This window comes from Anguilla anguilla, chromosome 7 (genome assembly GCF_013347855.1).
Source record: "Anguilla anguilla isolate fAngAng1 chromosome 7, fAngAng1.pri, whole genome shotgun sequence".
NCBI classification, from domain to species: domain Eukaryota; kingdom Metazoa; phylum Chordata; class Actinopteri; order Anguilliformes; family Anguillidae; genus Anguilla; species Anguilla anguilla.
The window spans coordinates 15,989,396-16,006,006 of record NC_049207.1 but is presented as its reverse complement, the minus strand read 5'-3'; the positions used below and the strand labels follow the sequence as shown (position 1 = coordinate 16,006,006).

The following is a 16,611-nucleotide window of genomic DNA, read 5'->3' as shown; positions in this document are numbered from 1 at the left end:
TGTGACCGCCGCGAGAGGGCATAGCACGACCATTGGTTTGACAGCCATTTTTGTCTGGCGGTCATTGCGCCTGTTTTTTCCCTCTGTTTCCAGAATTTGTCGCTAACTTTTAACGATTTAAACCAAGTTGAATGTTCATAAACATAAGAACAATATTTATCAACGACTTGCATCGTGCCCTCTTATTACATGTATTTAGTGAAATAAAGGTTCTTGTATGACACGGTCAAACTTAAAACTAGAACTACTTAGAAAGCGTTTCATGTTTTACATATTTTAAATTCCAGGACGTTGGGAAAAATGTTAGTCTCAATGGCGCAGTATAACATGGTTCAGTGTGTGTATGAGACACTTTTTGTATAGTTAAAAAGAATGAGAGGTCAGTTTCTGCAAATACAACTCTTGTTAGCACATCTTGCAGAAACATCCACGAATTAATACAAATCTGCATCTATTCGGAGAGACAGAAGTGTAAGAGAATGGGAGCTTTCGGCAGACAGAGAAAAATACATTTTTAAACAGCACACATGTTTTACGGGGAAACGCGCAGCATAAACCTAAATGTGTTTTTGAAATGGAAGGCGTGATATGTAATATGATATGTTATCTCAAATAAGTCATCGTTGGGTAATAATAATTGGCTGCATACCAAGTTTCTAAATTTATGTAATTTGACCGGGGAAATTTTGGATAAATTAATGATAGCACGACCTTTTCAATGTATTGCTTATATTTATATTCAGTTTTACAAAATGTATAGTGCATAGTTAAACATAAGAATTGTGGGTTTTCCACCACTGGCCAATTGTTTTTTATTGTTTCTTGAGCGCTCATATTTGTCTGCACTTTCAGCCAATGGAGAGGTCGTTTCTATATTGTTGTTAGCCAATAGCATTCAACTGTATTGGATGGTTCACAACACACAGGCTGCCCCTTTCCCACCGCGGTCGGTTGCTAGTGGGCCGGGTACAAAGTGTAGCTTTCTTTCTTAGTATGTCTGGCGTGTTTTGTTACTACTAGAACAGGCTAAAGTTATCCTTTCCGTTCTATGTCGCCCCTGCGCATTCGCTGGAAGAGGGCAAGCTTTGCACGCAAAAGGAAATAGAAACAGGAATTGTTGCTTGAGACCAGTTAAGCTAGCTAGCGAATTCGCTGTCTAGCTCGCTAAATTATCGTTGCCTCGCTATTTTACTCCAACAGGAGACGCGAGTTGGATAGCGTCATCCAAACATTTATTTTTGTAGTGAATGTAAATTGGTTAGATTACCACCAGTTGTGCCAGTTTTACATTTATTGTTATACTAGAGCTAAGCAGACATGTCGGAATTTCTCGAAGATCCATCGATTCTCACTAAGGATAAACTGAAGAGTGAGCTGTTGGCGAACAATGTGTCTCTGCCGAGCGGCGAGCACAAGAAAGACGTTTATGTGCAGCTGTACCGCAAGACCCTGACCGTGCAGAACAAGAAGAAAAGCGCCCCGGACGCCTTCTCCAGCGACGAAGAGTTACCTCCGCCGGTGGTCTCTAATAAAAGTCGTTCAGGAAGGGTGAGCGTTTCGTCTATCGCACATGCACAAGCTCATATTTGAAGTTATCCGGCTAATGGCATCTGATTCCAGTTGCGCAGGTGTCATTTGTAATGTAACGGTAGTCATCGCACGGAGAGCTGTAAATTAGTGGATCCTCTTAGTTACAAAGCAAAGTTTTACTCAACCAATATTTGCAGATACTACGGTATAATGACTGTTGTGTTGAGCCACTGTCGTTGCAAAATGTATGTTGGCTAAGCTAAGCATAGGAAGGCTAAATTAGCTGAGGCAGAAGTAAGACCGACATTGAGTTGTTAAAGTAAAACAATCTACGTACATTTTATGAGCATCACGTTTTTTGATAGTCATTCTTAAGAGTGCCTGTGCAGTTTCACTTACGATATGAGGTACTCTGTAGAACGACAAATTCGCGTGTTGTGATTTGGCTAAACGGTAGCAGACATTTTCCCGCCCAAATAATCTGCCAGTGCTTGACAACGCAGATTAGTGTCGCCTTGCACTGCAGACAGTTGCCAACCCGCATGCTCACTATTGATGCATGTTTACAGATATTTAAATGTATTGTTTTAAGTGTCCGCGCAGCAATCTTATTTTACTTGTTTTCGAACCGCAACCGTCATCGTCCTGTGCTTATGATGGGTGCTAATAACTGAAAATGGTTTTTGGGGAAATAAAACGGAGAACAGAGTTAAGGTTCGCATAATATTCTGATTCTTACTATTGTTATCCTAATTGCTGTTTTAAAGCAAGAGAAACGGAAGAGTATGGGGCTGCAGTGTTTCTTGTGAGTCAGAACACGCTTGTTATAGCTTTTCATACACGTTTTCATTGAAGTTGTCCGTACAAAAGATGTTTGGGATGTTTATTCATACTCGGGCCAGCCTGTCTGCAAGATCAGGCTATTTTGCAGATGAAGATAGTTTCATTTAAAGCATACTATTTGTCTAGACAAACAGTGCATCTCTTAAACATTATTTTATATGTACATTATTACGGATGGGCACGAGTACTTCCTGTGCTCGAAAAAGGACGACTGCTGGTAAATGGACTGCTTGAGAACTATGCAATACTTGAAAATAAATCCACGTCAATCAACGTGTTTGTTTTCATTATTTATTTTTACACGGCAGCTTGGAGAGTTTGTTGTTTTATGGGTAATGATGTTAGTTTCATGCATTCTTACTCCACAGTCTAGTTATTTCAGCAGGTGTTATGACTAAAGTGATGGAGTTTCAACACTGTCCACCTCACGAAGGATCCAAACCCGATCTTTGAGTACTGTCGATGATTCTGAACAATCTTGAGTCTTTAGTTGCTTTGAAAATTACGTCAAAATGTGAGTTTAAAGTACAAATTGTATATCACATTAAAACTCCACGTAATGATTTTAAAATGTTCAATACGTTTATTTAAAGTTTTATCAATAATTTAACTGTTTATATTAATTTGCAGAAATTTAGGTTACGCTGTCTATTGCTACGTTGTCCTGTGGAAACGCGGAAAGTAACGGGACAGCCAGAAATAGAAATCCAGCACTCCAATACTCTATCGAAATTCCCACCGGCTACTAAAGCACTAAAATTAATCCGAATGCCCATCCCTAATATATAGCATGCGCAGCTATGTGTGAACACAGGACCCATTACTGCAGAATTCCTTATTTTTTCTTGGTTTTATTTCTGGTTGCAAACACAGATTATGAACGCATTCATATGACAAGCAGACACATGCTCTAAACCCAGTCCGTCCACAATAAGGTAAACTTGCCCTCAAGCAGTCTAGAGCATTCAGTTGAAGGGAAGCTCTCAGGCCTGTAGACTAAAAACAACTTCTCAATTTGGGTTTCCACCTGTTTCAAATTTCAAAAAGAAGCCACTTGTTGAGATGGGATTTCTTGAATCTAGCTAGTCTTATTCAAAGTGTAATTTTATTTTGTCACAGCACTTTTACCTGTTTTTATTTTGTTTTGAGGGAAGAATCCTCCTTTCATCCGTAGGACTTTAAATGGACTTTAGCAATTCTTTCCCATCTGGAATTATTGGGCTGATATCAAAAACAGTTACTATACGTTGGCTTGAAGTTGTGTGTTTCATTGTGAGTTGAAATCCGTCCTTGAATATAATGCCAATCCTTTTCATATCACTGCTGACATTTTGTTCAAGTATCATATACGTGTACACACAATCAGGCTTCACTTGGCTCCTCTAATATACAGAATTAATGAAGGCCTTAAAGAACGCAATGTAGAGTATCATGTGACCGTTCAAAAAAATCAATGTGGAGTTTATTTCCATGAACTGAGGATTTGAACCTAAAATGATGGACTGCTGGTGGAACTGAGTCTGAATCAGAGACTGTAAAAAAATAGGTCTGAATTAGTGCTCATCCTCTGCAAGATTGATAAATGAGGGCCGTAGTCTGTAGCAGCAAATTCTTGCAAGTAGGAATTCATGGAGTGGAAATTCTGGCACCAGTGTCTATAACCAATAATTGACTGACTGTATTGGCTGATACCTCCCTATTTTACATTGTTGTACAAATGCAAACTGCAGGCATGTTTCTGGATTCATCAGCAGAAAAATGTTGCAGATTTTGTATTTGGGTTTTTCCTGGCTCAAAGTTGGGTTTCAAACGTAGTGATAGTGCGTGACAGCAGCTGCGGTTGGTCTGGCTTTCCTGTCACTGTAAACTCAATGCGTTGTCTCCCTATAATTAGCAACATTGAGAATGTTCTGTAGAGTCTTCAAGAGACCACCACAATACATTTTAGATGTAAGCTATACAAAAATTAAACACAAATATAAAAAAATCAGAAAAGTTTTAGTATTTATTGAGGGGTCACATGTAAGCGCCAGAATTGGTGGAAACATATAGCCTATACTGAAAGGTTAACACATTGCACGGGGTCATTCTACAGGAACAATGGCATTTGGAATTGCAATATGTCTTGAAATTCATTTTTATCACTCAAAACCTAAAGTACAATATTAACCTTTTAACTTAATGAATTCACACAAATACCACCTTCATGTATTTAATAAGTTCACTCTGCATATATAGGCCAAAATGGTGTAGGTTAATGGTATTACCGTAGAATACACTCAATTACATACTGGATTATCACATAATTTGCTTATTTTCTTAGAATTCTGAATCCTGAACCAATTACCACTCATTCCATTGTAAAGAAATAGCATAAACCATTATGACATATTTCTGTAGGTAGGCGGTTCCTGTTGAAAAACACCTCTTCAGCAGACACCTGAGTGACACGCGCAGTTGTCAGCACTCTGTTAGCTGTCTCATTCTTTTATGCAATTAAGAGGATTATAGTTAATTTAGCATGTCTAAGGTTGCCCATAAACATGAAAGAAGTCAAAACTAAAACTTTTAAAAAAATAAATAAATAAAAAAACATGAAATGCAGTATCATTCATGACCAAATTGTACCAATAAATTTACGGACCATTTCGAATAGTTTTTGGGTTTTTCATTTTTTTTTTTTTGATTGCTTATTGTTTTTGCACGAACAACTTAGAGGGCCCACCTATGACATTTCAATACAGGAAAAACCCTGTTATGAAATATTTTTGAAAATATGCTACACATTTGAATTATAAATGAAAAATAAGTGGCCAATCAGATGGGTTACTTTTTGGGTGACATTTTCATGTTCTGTGTGACTGAGTGAGAGGTATGTGTGTGCATGCAAACTGGAAAGAGATGTAAGTAAGCTCATGTGAGGGATCTGTGTGTGCGCGTGTGTGTTTGTGTATGTGTGTGAGCATGTGTGCTGTGGTGGGGGTTGGGTGTCTGATAAAAGAAACAGCTGGTCTTTTGTTTCTGCTGTTTGGCTTCATGGAGTCAAGGCAGGTTAACAGGGAATGCATATTAGCTGTGACATTGCTCATCATGTGTTACTTACCCTGTATTTATGGCTGTTCATTAAACAGGAGTAATAACCTGACCAAGAGGCTACATGTGAAACGAGAAGTGCTAAAAAAAAAAAAGGAAAATGTGCATGTAATACTTCCCAAAGCAGAACCAAAACCATGATGTTATAGTAAAATGGTGTCACGCCCATGGAAGCTTGCCCTGAAAACCACATTGTTTTGTAACATTGAGGTGTCTTTAAGACCCTGCTGCTGACATCACTGTTTTCACAGTGGGCTCTGTCCCTTTATTGAGGAAATGCTTTCCCTGGGAGAGGAGTGCTGTCCAGACTGTCAGATGTGGGGAATTAATTTTTTTCTATTTTAGAGTCCCCGTTCTTCAAAAGGTTTAGCCGAGGGCAAAATTCTTAGCCACGTGAGGTGAAATTCCCGGCAGCTTGTTTACGTGGTGGCAGATTAAATGCCTTTGTGGTGGAAGCCCCTCTGGTTCACAGGACGATCCCAGTGGATCACCAGACTGGGATTGTACTGTGGAGTGGAATTTAACTCAGCCAGAGTTCATCAGAGTTCATCATATTTTCTCCCCTATCTTCCCACTTTAAAGAAAAATCATGGAAAGGTGTAACATTATGTGATCACTGGGTTCCGAAATTTCCGAGTTTCTAAGCTGTGTCATTTACAGAAAGCTGGTTACAAAGTAAATTACATGTGAAAGATTTGGTACAAGCTCAGTCTTAAGCTTAATTATACGTTTTGTTTTAGTCTGGAGTATTGCTTCATATGGCGTTGCCTAGTTACATGTTTAATGAGCGAATTTTAAAAACCTTACCTCTCTGTTTAGCTGGCAGGACTGTGAATGTGTACATTGTCTTGCAATTTCATTGGCTGCATTATTTTTTATTGGCACTCTTGCCTCATACAGTTTGCGTGGGGGGTTTTTAGTGGAATAGTATCAAGGGTTTGTTTTTGGTGATATTGATGTAAAGGCAAACCGGAGGACTATGGTAAAGGCAAATGAAGGCAATTAATGGTTTTTGCATATCTGTTATCACTACTGCTGAATGAGACTGGGGCAGCCCAGCTGCCGAAGTCTACCCGCCCTACCTGCCGGTTATGGCCTGCCAGCCTCAGCTGGCACTTGCATGGTCAGGATCCTATAGCAGACTATCTGTTGAAATCCATTGCTTTGGTGGGACGCATCATTTGAGAGCTTCCACAAAATATTTCATAAACAATACATCCCGTAACTACCATTGCCAATCCCAAACTGCTGGTCATAGAACGCAGACAGCACTAAGTTCAGGTGTATCTCCACAGAAAGCCACTAGGAAGACGGACAAGCCTCCAGCGGATGAAGTGGACGTTGCTGACCTAACTGACGAGAGCTTGAAGGAACAGCTCCAGAAGTATGGAGTCAGTGTAGGACCCATTGTCGGTGAGTCACTCACTCATACTGAGTTTGAGGTTGCAGGTTACCTGGTGACAAACACTTTTTTGTCATTTTACTGTAACAAAAAGAAAAATTTAAAGAAAGTGCATAGTAAACATGGAGGTAACATTAATGTTTTCATTTCTTGTTCATCTAAGGCAGTTTCTATTTTTCATTATCTTTACTGTTTCACCCTGTTAATTAATATTTATCTAACATTAGTAGTTTATTTGGCAAAAAAAAAAAAGTAATTAATCTAGCCAACTCATTTGGTACTTTTGTGAACAGTGGCGGCGCAGTGTGTAGTTATGCTGTTACCAAGCACACACTCTAAAAATGGTGAATTGTCAGTAGATTGGTATTGAAAAGCGTTACTGTGTTGGCACCTTCATCTACACCATTACAGGATATTGACCCAACCCTAGCCTCCACTCACTGTTTATAAAGGGTGCCCTTCTTTTTCCAACCCGAGCCTCCACTCATAAGCTGTGTTATTGACATTCCTTCTCCTTCTCTCAGCCTCCACCCGCAAGCTGTATGAAAGAAAGCTGCAGAAGCTGATGGAGCAGGGCCCCCCCGAGGCTGCACCCCCACCCGCTGCCCCTGCAAAGATCGGAAGCAACCAGAACGGCAACACAGACTCCGACCAGTACAGTGACAAGGAGGAAGGTGAGGCACATATCAGCATAGCCGTTTTCTACACTCGGCGCGTGCACTAGTGTCGGCGTGCTACTCGGGGGTCTTTCCAAACTGTGGAGCCATTGTGCTGTGTCAGAGCCTTTTCGTTTGTGGTCTACACAAAGTATGTGAGGTAAAATGAGCAAATTCATTAGAACAAACTACGTTCAAAGTCTGTTACCGGAGGTTTGTCAAGAGGAGGCGGATAAACTCACTGCTCCGTTTTTCAAATTTATTTTGTATTTCAAATGGATGAAGTACACTTTCTAAACTTGCAATGGCAGTCCCCATATTGCATTGTTGCAAAACATTGCTACAGTTACAGATGATATTTACAGCTGATTTTCATGAGATTTGATAGGAGAGTGACTACTGTTACTGTACACGGTGAGCTCTTTTCACTTCGCTCTGCAGTCCCAGTATGTACAATGTGTACAATACTCAACAATACTAAGGTTGTCACTCCCAAAAACTGACGGTGTGAATGTAGCCGTATAGTGTTGTTTGTAGTTGAAACTGTGACCTGACTGAACTGTATTGTCTGCCAGAGGAGAGGGCGGTGCCTGAACCAGAACCTGAGCCAGAACCTGAACCAGAACCAGAGCCAGTTCCTGTTGTGGAGAAACCTGTGAGAAGCAGAGGGAAAACCCCCCAGCGCACCCGCCGTCAGGACCACAACCGAGTGAGTCCCCCACACAGGCACAGGTTTACACATATGCACTTATGTCAAAGTGACATACTGTTTTACACACATACTCATATGTGAGAGTCGCATACTGTTTTACACACATGCTCATATGTGAGAGTCACATACTGTTTTACACACATGCACGTGTGTGAGAGTCGCATACTGTTTTACACACATACTCATATGTGAGAGTCGCATACTGTTTTACACACATGCTCATATGTGAGAGTCGCATACTGTTTTACACACATGCTCATATGTGAGAGTCGCATACTGTTTTACACACATGCTCATATGTGAGAGTCGCATACTGTTTTACACACATGCTCATATGTGACAGTCGCATACTGTTTTACACACATGCTCATACAGAGCCTTTTCTACATGACAGGGAGGGTCGTGTCCCTCACCAGGCTTCAGCAGAGTAGGGAGAGAGAACGGAGCAGAACTGAGCGTGCTTTGTAGGATTTGTGTATGAAGAGCATTAGTTCTGTATAATGGAGTGTGGCGTATCCGACCTCCAGATGGGAGGGAGTGGATCCTGACTTCAGGAACCACATGACTTGGATTAGCTGGTTTGCCTTCGCGTGCTCCTTCTGTCCTCTTCTTCTCTGACTGTGCTCTCTAATCTCCTGCTGATTTCCCCCAACTCTCGCCCCCTGCTCCCAGAAGATACTACTGTAGCCCTCTGATATTTTCTCCACCTGTAGACACTAGTGTCCTCTTCCCTATTTTACCCAAGCAATGCTACTGTAGTTAGAAAATCGTTCTTCCTAGCCCAAGTGACCCTGGGAAACCTGTCCTATCCAGAAGCACCGTATACCCACCCCCACTATTCTCTTTGGGGATTTAAGTTCATTTAACTGAAAGGCAGAGCTTGTTTGTGAAGTTGAAAGTAAAAACTGAGTCTGTAATGTCATTCTCTTGACAAAGATAATAGCTGTCAAATTTATTTTGAACTTCAAACTTCAAAAACTGAATTTTGTTTTTTTAACACATTGTTCAGAAATTAAATGGACGAAAGTATAAGTTAAATATAATTTTTAGAAAGTGTAGGGATATTCATTTATAGGTATATACTGTTATTCAAGTGTGCTACATATATTTCTGGGGTGTACTACATTTGGCTGCTTGATAGCCCAGAAGACAACCCTTAGATTTGCCCACCTCTGGGCTAGCATATAATTATTCCATATAGCTAGATCGAAATATATTTTAAGCCTACATCTGTTGCACTGTTGCATGTCACTGCAATGCATGTTAAGAAGCTATACTTCTACTTATTGAAAGAAAGATATATGAAGCTTAAATCCATGTTGGCCATCTTGGATAGGGCTGTCAAAAGCAGATGACTATAAATAATAGAACTGATCAGACTGCATGCCTCCCGTTTGCCTTCAGAGAGTGAGTGCACAGCGTGTGTTACATAAAGGGCCAGTCAAATGGAATGTGTGCTGCATTTAGCCTGTCGTCCGTGTGCCTGCACATGTGGTCGTGCTTACGTACGCGCATGCATGTGCATGTCTTATGTGCTTGAGGAGGAGGAGGAGCAGGAGGAGCAGGCAGAAGATCATCATGTCCTGAATGTGAAGAGAAGGCCGAGGCGCTCCTCCCTGCGGCTGGACCAGAGGGTCCCCGCCAGCAACAATGCCGTAAACCCATCAGCCCCCTCTGCCTTTAAACTCTTCCTCCCCCCTCCTCTTTACTCCTCCCCTGTGCACCCTGGGCCCTGAGTTGTGTGCACTGGGTGTGGTGATGTTTCGGTCTGTAGTTTATAGTGTTAAAAGGAGGCTGTGCACTGTGGGATAGTCGGCCCCCTTTCTTGGGTGTAACGTGGTGATGCACTTCTGCTGATGATTTCTCAGGACTCTCTGAGCTCCTGTTTCTCTGTGCATCTCCTACAGCAGGATGTTCCTGATGTTCCCGCCCCCAGGCCAGTTACTCCCGCCCCCAAGCAAGTTACTCCCGCCCCCAAACCAGTTACTCCCACCCCCAGGCCTGTTACTCCCACCCCACAGGGAAAGGGCTCTAGACTTGCCAAAGAAGTGGTGGGTTCCTGTGCTGAGTCCAGTAATGTTTTCAGCTTCATCCTTTCCAGTTAGAACTGACATCTGCCCTCTTCAGACCCTGGCTGACCCCGTTTTTCTCCTGAAGGGGGCACTGCAGGAGCCAAAAAGTCTGTTGGTGATCAAGCCTTCAGAGCTGTCCCCCTTGCCTAATTTTGAGGGGGTGGATTTGCGCTCCCCTTCACCTCATTTTGCCCACGTCCCCTCAACCAGAGGCGTCCAGGAGCAGCCATCTTTACAACGGCCAGCTCAGGTGGAACCTCTGTCACCTGTAATCAATCGGGCGGAGCTCTCTTCCCTTTACCAGCCACTGCTGCAGGTAGTGCGAATTAACTGTTTGATGCTGTTGAGTTTTCGGGCACCTGTGTAGTCTTAAGAAGCGCTGGGGCACAAGTGTAGTGTTTGGAATCTCTGGGGCAGTGGCACGATATGGGTGCCATTAGGGTAGTAGCGTATTGGCATTTCAAGGGTGATGGTGTGGTGTGACTATAGCTGGGGCGTCGGTGTGGAGGTGACTGTCACTAGGGCATTGGTGTGGTTTGATTATCACCAGGGAATCGGTGTGGTGTGACTATCACTAGGGAATCAGTGTGGTGTGACTATCACTAGGGAATCGGTGTGGCAGTGACTGTCAGTAGGGCAGCGGTGTGGCAGTGACTGTCAGTAGGGCAGCGGTGTGATCTGGGTGTCTAGATGTCTTAAATAAGGGTGTGTGGTTGTTATCCATCCCAAATCCATCATAGTGCAGCCTGCCATATTCAATCCCCATTCTGCCCCTTGTTTAACTCTACACCTAAATCTGATGCCCCTGCCCTTCTGTTCCTTTAATCCTGGATGTGGTGGTGTTTTGGTCTGTAGTTTATAGTGTTAAAAGGAGGCTGTGCACTGTGGGATAGTCAGCCCCTATTTTGGGTGTAACGTGGTGACGTACTTCTGCTGATGATTTCTCAGGACTCTCTGAGCTCCTGTTTCTCTGTGCATCTCCTACAGCAGGACGTTCCTGATGTTCCCGCCCCCAGGCCAGTTACTCCCGCCCCCAGGCTAGTTACTCCCACCCCCAAGCCAGTTACTCTCGCCCCACAGGGAAAAGGCTTTAGACTTGCTAAAGAGGAGTCCATGGTGGGTTCCTGTGCCGAGTCCAATCATGTTTTCAGCTTCATCCTTTCCTGTTATAACTGACATCTGCCCCCTTCAGACCCTGGCTGACCCTGTTTTTCTCCTGAAGGGGGTGCTGTGGGAGCCTAAAAGTCTGTTGGTAATCAAGCCTTCAGAGCCATCTCCCTTGCCTAAGTTTGAGGGGGTGGATTTGCGCTCCCCTTCACCTCATTTTGCCCACGTCCCCTCAACCAGAGGCGTCCAGGAGCAGCCATCTTTACAACGGCCAGCTCAGGTGGAATCTCTGTCACCTGTAATCACTCAGGTGGAGCTCACTTCCCTCACAGTACAGACTGACCTGTGTTCCCTTCTATCTCACAGTGGAGACGGGCCTGTGTTCCCTTCCCTCACACAGTATAGACTGGCCTGTCTTTCCTTCTATCTCACAGTATAGTCTGGCCTGTGTTTCCTTCTATCTCACAGTATAGTCTGGCCTGTGTTCCCTACGCTTACACAGTGTAGACTGGCCTATGTTTCCGTCTGTCTCACAGTGGAGACTGGCCTGTGTTCCCTTCCCTCACATAGTGTAGACTTTCCTGTGTTCCCTTCCCTCACACAGTGTAGACTGGCCTGTGTTCCCTACTATCTCACAGTGGAGACTGGCCTGTGTTCTCTTCCCTCACACAGTGTAGATGGGCCTGTGTTCTCTCTTCTCGTGTGTGGCAACTGTCTTTTCTGTAATAGTCTAACCCCCAACCCGTATATTCCACGTCCCCTCCCCTACTCGCACAGGAGGGCTTGGTGTCTGCAGGGCCCAGGAGCGACACCCCTTGCAGGGAGAAACTTCAGAGAATCGTCCCCTTCCCAAGTGCGGTCACCCCAGTGAGGGGACAGGGAAGTGCCTTTCAGTGGACTGGGGTGTGTCCACAGCCCCGGGGAGCAGAGGGGACCACAGGGTGTTATGGTGGAATGGGACAGTTCCACATATGTGATGAAGCAGCCCTGCTGTCACATGGGTGATAAGTGCAATGGAGACCTCTAGTGGTGTGTAGGTCCACACACACTGCTCTTTTAGTGTCATTTCGTATCTCTAGAGCACAACCATCGTGGGCAAAGTAAGGAAGAACACCGCTAGTGTTATTATCGAGCACTGTTTTCAGTCCTGGTCCTCTGTTGTGGTGGCCTTTTTTCAAACAGCTGATTTTAGTTCCACCTGTTTGGAAGTCAAAATTAATTGAGCTATTATTTCCTTAGATGATTTGTCCTGTTATAAGCTGTAACTACTAGCTATTTTTGGGACATTCAGTCTATTAATTTCTCCCTAGTTTTGTCTTTCTGAGTGCCTTGACACTAGCTGTGCACTTGTAGGGCTGAGCACTCTCATTGGCTGTTCTCCGGATGAGATCACAGGTTTGAATCCGTGAAAATGCCTGTCAGAGAAACGGCTGTATGCACCCTCGCGTGTTCTGTCCCCGTTTCGCACGCATGACCACACCCGCAGTCTCCTGGCTAACTCACCTCTTTGTGTGCACACAGGTTGAAGAGAGGCTAACAGCAAGCAATCCAGTGTCTGTAGTGGGAGAGAAGGATTTTCTGAAGGAGATGTTCCCTAATGAGCCCTGCACACCCACAGGCATCAGGTGAGTCTCACCTCAACCAGTCAATCACAAACCATAAACCTGTCTCCAGCTAACTAATGCCCTGTTCACACCGCTGGGCCATGGCCTGTTCATAGAGGACCAACTGAAAATGCAGTTGTGGTGCGAAAGTTTAATGATTTTGGCATCAATTTTCAGGTATACATAATAGTATTGTGTGTTTTACCTCAAAATGGAGTGTTTTGGCATCCAGCGTTTGTTTTAAACGCAATAAAAATGTGACTGCAGCATTTGATTTGTTTATTTTTAATGAGTGACGCTTGTCTGGATTGCAGGGTAATGTTAGTTCTGACTAATCAATGTTAAATTTTATGGTAGGATTATCCACTCTCAACCGCTATTTTGCTATGGTGTATATTTTAGTACTTTCAGATGCCTGTGCCTCAACAAGGCTAACTTGATACCTTCATATCAGCCCCTTTATATGTCTATGTTTTTAAGAATAAGACGATGGTCTTTCTCTCTCTCCCTCCCTCTTTTGCATTCTCTCTCTCTCATACTCTCTCAGTGCTACCTGTCGGCGGCCAATCCGAGGAGCAGCAGGGCGTCCCCTCACTGCGACTGACTTCTGGCTGGACGAATCGCGGCGGCGCAGCGAGCGCATAGAGACCAGCACCTCCTACATCGAGAGCCGCACCACGCCGCGAGCGGCAGCCCCCCTCCTCTCCGCCTCCACCTCCTCCTCCTCCTACTCCTCCTCCTCTTTCTCCTCCTCCTCCTCGCTGGCAGCTCCCTCCGCTGGCCCGGCTCGCCCGCGGCGCTCCCTGCCCGTGTGGCTGCAGCTGCTGCTGCTCAGTGCCGTGGCCGGGTTCCTCCTCTTCGTCTACCAGTCCATGGAGACCAACCAGATCAACCCATTCGGCAGCTCCAAGAGTCTGGAGGGTGCTGGCCAGTAAGGAGGCCCTGACCCTGCCCCGCCCCGCCCCGCCCTGCCCTGTCATCACCACCTCCATGTCCCTCCCATCTCCAGTGAACTTACACGGTCTACTCCTCTCAGACATGACCCAGCCCACCGTCACCGACCCTCGCCAGCTCCACTTCAGCTGAGGATTAGCTATGCCCTCTCTTCCCTTTCACATGGATTTCATCTCTCCGTCTTCTCTCCTTGGCTTTTTGTCTCTCTTCTTCCTCTCATCCCCTCATCCTCCCTCACTATATATTGGTTACACAGCCCCCACCCCAGTCCCTAGCTCACCCCCCCCCCCCCCCCGGCACACTTTCTCAGATGATGTGTATGAGATGTTTTCTTTCTAAAACACCCCCTCCTCCCCCAACCGAAAGAAAGTAAAAACTGGCTTCCAAAACACATGGACCTCATTTATATGACATTCTCTTGTTTTGTCATTGCATCTGTGAGCATTCATTGGAATTCAGGATTTTTGTCTGTGAATGAGTATGTACCGGCTTTGTGCTTTTTGTCTGATGCTCTGACCCTCTTCACCCTCGTGGAAGCAAGAGGGGGGAGGTCATTCTGCCCTTTTGGGATCGAGTCTGAAAATGCTGGCGGGGCAAACACACTAATCGAGGCCCCAAGACAGAGCCACAGTGTGTCTTGGTCCTATAAAGGCTCTGTCTACAGCCTGTGTTTCAGACAGTCTATGTGGAAGTACCTGTGCACCTAAGAGCACTTACTCTCCCTGAAATTTTAAAGCACACTAGAATATCTCAATATGTAGCCCAGGTACTTCTGTCTAGACTTTAATTTATTAACCTTTCAATACATCATGATCTGCATTTCGATTGGGAAGTTTTAAAATGATTTTAATTGTGCTAATATCAGCGATCGGTGAAGTTAGTAGTGTGGTCAGCGGTAGATGGTGAGGCAGATTCTTGTCTGTGCTCTCTGATTAAGGCACATTTATGCTTTATGTTCCGCTATTGAATTGTTTGCACTCCTTTCTCTTACCCCCCCCCCCCAAAATCAGTCAACTGATCAATACACCAAGTGCCCGGCTGAGTGACAGGTTCTACAGAACATGGGCGATTTGGCCCCCGGTGTCTAATCCAGGGCAGGCTTGATTATGATTACCACCCACCCCTCCTTTCCCTGGGGTCTAATGTACGCAGCTATATCATGAATAAGAATCATGTTTTAAAAGTGCAAATGGAAAATTTCCAAAGGGTTGTTCATATAGATGGTATATGCATTTTTGTTGTTGTCATTGTAGCATTTAAACCATGGACAAGAGTATCATTATAAATAATGAAAAGACAAATAGCAAGTTGCTGCCTTAAGGCAAGTATATCCATTTTAAAACAACCAGAATATATCCATGTAACCTTGGAATTCTTTGATTTTGGACATTTGTGCCATATGGAGTAGGACCGATGTTTAGTCATGTTTGCCTGTGAACTTTTTTTGTAACTGCAGTATTTTTCTAATGTGTGTCTTAAGAAAATAAAGCATCCAAAATGTTTTCAATAGTTTTTTTATGTTTATATTAACAAGTAAAGATAGCCGCTACTGCCTGCATGTAGACTGGAGCAGCGCTCTAACTGGAGCAATGTGAGGCTGCTCTGCCTAGTTATTTTTCAGGACAGCACATGCGTTTATTAACAATGAAGCAGAATAACGCAGCGAGAAAATCTTTAAAAATGTATTTATTTGACTCCTGCCTGATGGGTTTATGGACGGGGAATGAAGCGTGTAATTGTGGGGAGGGTTTTTAAATCGCTGGGTTTTTATCGTAGTTGGTATAATTTGTAGAAATGGAAATAAAATTGGTTAACTTCAGATCAGCCCTTCCAATCCCTCTCTTTTGTGTGTCGTCGCCCACCCTGCTCAGTTACCCAGCGTAAGGCTTCCACATGTCTCACCACATCTGCTGCTGGGGACCAGGGTACCTGTAGGCTAACAAGCCCTTGTATTCATTTTCACACTTAATGAACTCTCTGCTGATACAGCTGGCCATACTTAAGCTTTACACCCCTGATCACTGCTTCTGTGAGTGCTTTACACTCATCACACCTGAACGCTGCACACTTGAACACACTTCATCCCAGCTCTTCTGAACACTGTGCTGTTTACCCAAAAACTCTTATTACACTTAAAATCTGTCATGACTGGACTCAAGACACCAAAGATGCCCCATGGGTTCCCATGTTGCTGTAGGACAATTGTGGGAGTGACCTCAACATCCCTGACTCTCAAAGATGGAGTGTCTTTGTCCAGGTAAAGGTTTTATTCTGAAAGTAGACAGGTTTTTAGATGTGTATTGACATTTACAGTAATAAAAATAAGTGGCGGTTGGTGAGCTGAAAAATGACAGTGGAAAACTTCCCCCCACCTTCTGAAATGGAATATTGGTCTCAGCCTGTTCTGTCATTTTTCTTGCTTAATACGATACATTCACAAAATAGTGACCATAACACCATCAGTTATCTTCAATTAGGCAAGTTATAAAATTAATTCTATTTCCATCACATAATTGTGGATACATGGAAGCTACTTTTCCTTCTCTGCACTCACTCAGAAAAGATATATCGCAAAAAGATCAATGCAAATATTTTGTCATTTAAATTATCTTTAAGCACAGATTTTGTTAGCCTACAT

The 16,611-nt window shown here is 43.7% G+C and overlaps 1 protein-coding gene across 7 annotated transcripts; it reads left to right on the top strand.

Moving 5' to 3' along the window:
- The first annotated feature begins 903 nt into the window (after positions 1-903).
- On the top strand, positions 904-14,262 carry tmpoa (thymopoietin a). Of its 7 annotated transcripts, none has more exons than XM_035427042.1 (12): positions 904-1,548; positions 6,762-6,879; positions 7,393-7,542; positions 8,100-8,233; positions 9,778-9,891; positions 10,144-10,287; positions 10,394-10,624; positions 11,299-11,424; positions 11,531-11,725; positions 12,193-12,318; positions 12,937-13,040; positions 13,567-14,262. In XM_035427042.1, the coding sequence occupies exons 1-12, from the start codon at positions 1,318-1,320 to the stop codon at positions 13,952-13,954; spliced, it is 2,061 nt and encodes a 686-aa protein (XP_035282933.1). In that variant the 5' UTR covers positions 904-1,317; the 3' UTR covers positions 13,955-14,262. The 7 variants fall into 7 exon arrangements, with proteins under 7 accessions (XP_035282933.1, XP_035282932.1, XP_035282931.1 ...); XM_035427041.1 differs by having other exon boundaries at positions 905-1,548; positions 9,781-9,891; positions 11,296-11,424; XM_035427040.1 differs by having other exon boundaries at positions 905-1,548; positions 10,147-10,287; positions 11,296-11,424.
- Positions 14,263-16,611: the final 2,349 nt, after the last annotated feature.

Excerpts from the sequence above, each read along its gene's own strand:
- tmpoa (XM_035427039.1), top strand. The coding sequence starts at position 1,318 with ATGTCGGAATTTCTCGAAGATCCATCGATTCTCACTAAGGATAAACTG. Across the intron at positions 10,625-11,295 it reads TTTACCAGCCACTGCTGCAG|CAGGACGTTCCTGATGTTCC; the intron begins GTAGTGCGAATT and ends CATCTCCTACAG. Across the intron at positions 11,726-12,192 it reads TGTCACCTGTAATCACTCAG|GAGGGCTTGGTGTCTGCAGG; the intron begins GTGGAGCTCACT and ends CTACTCGCACAG.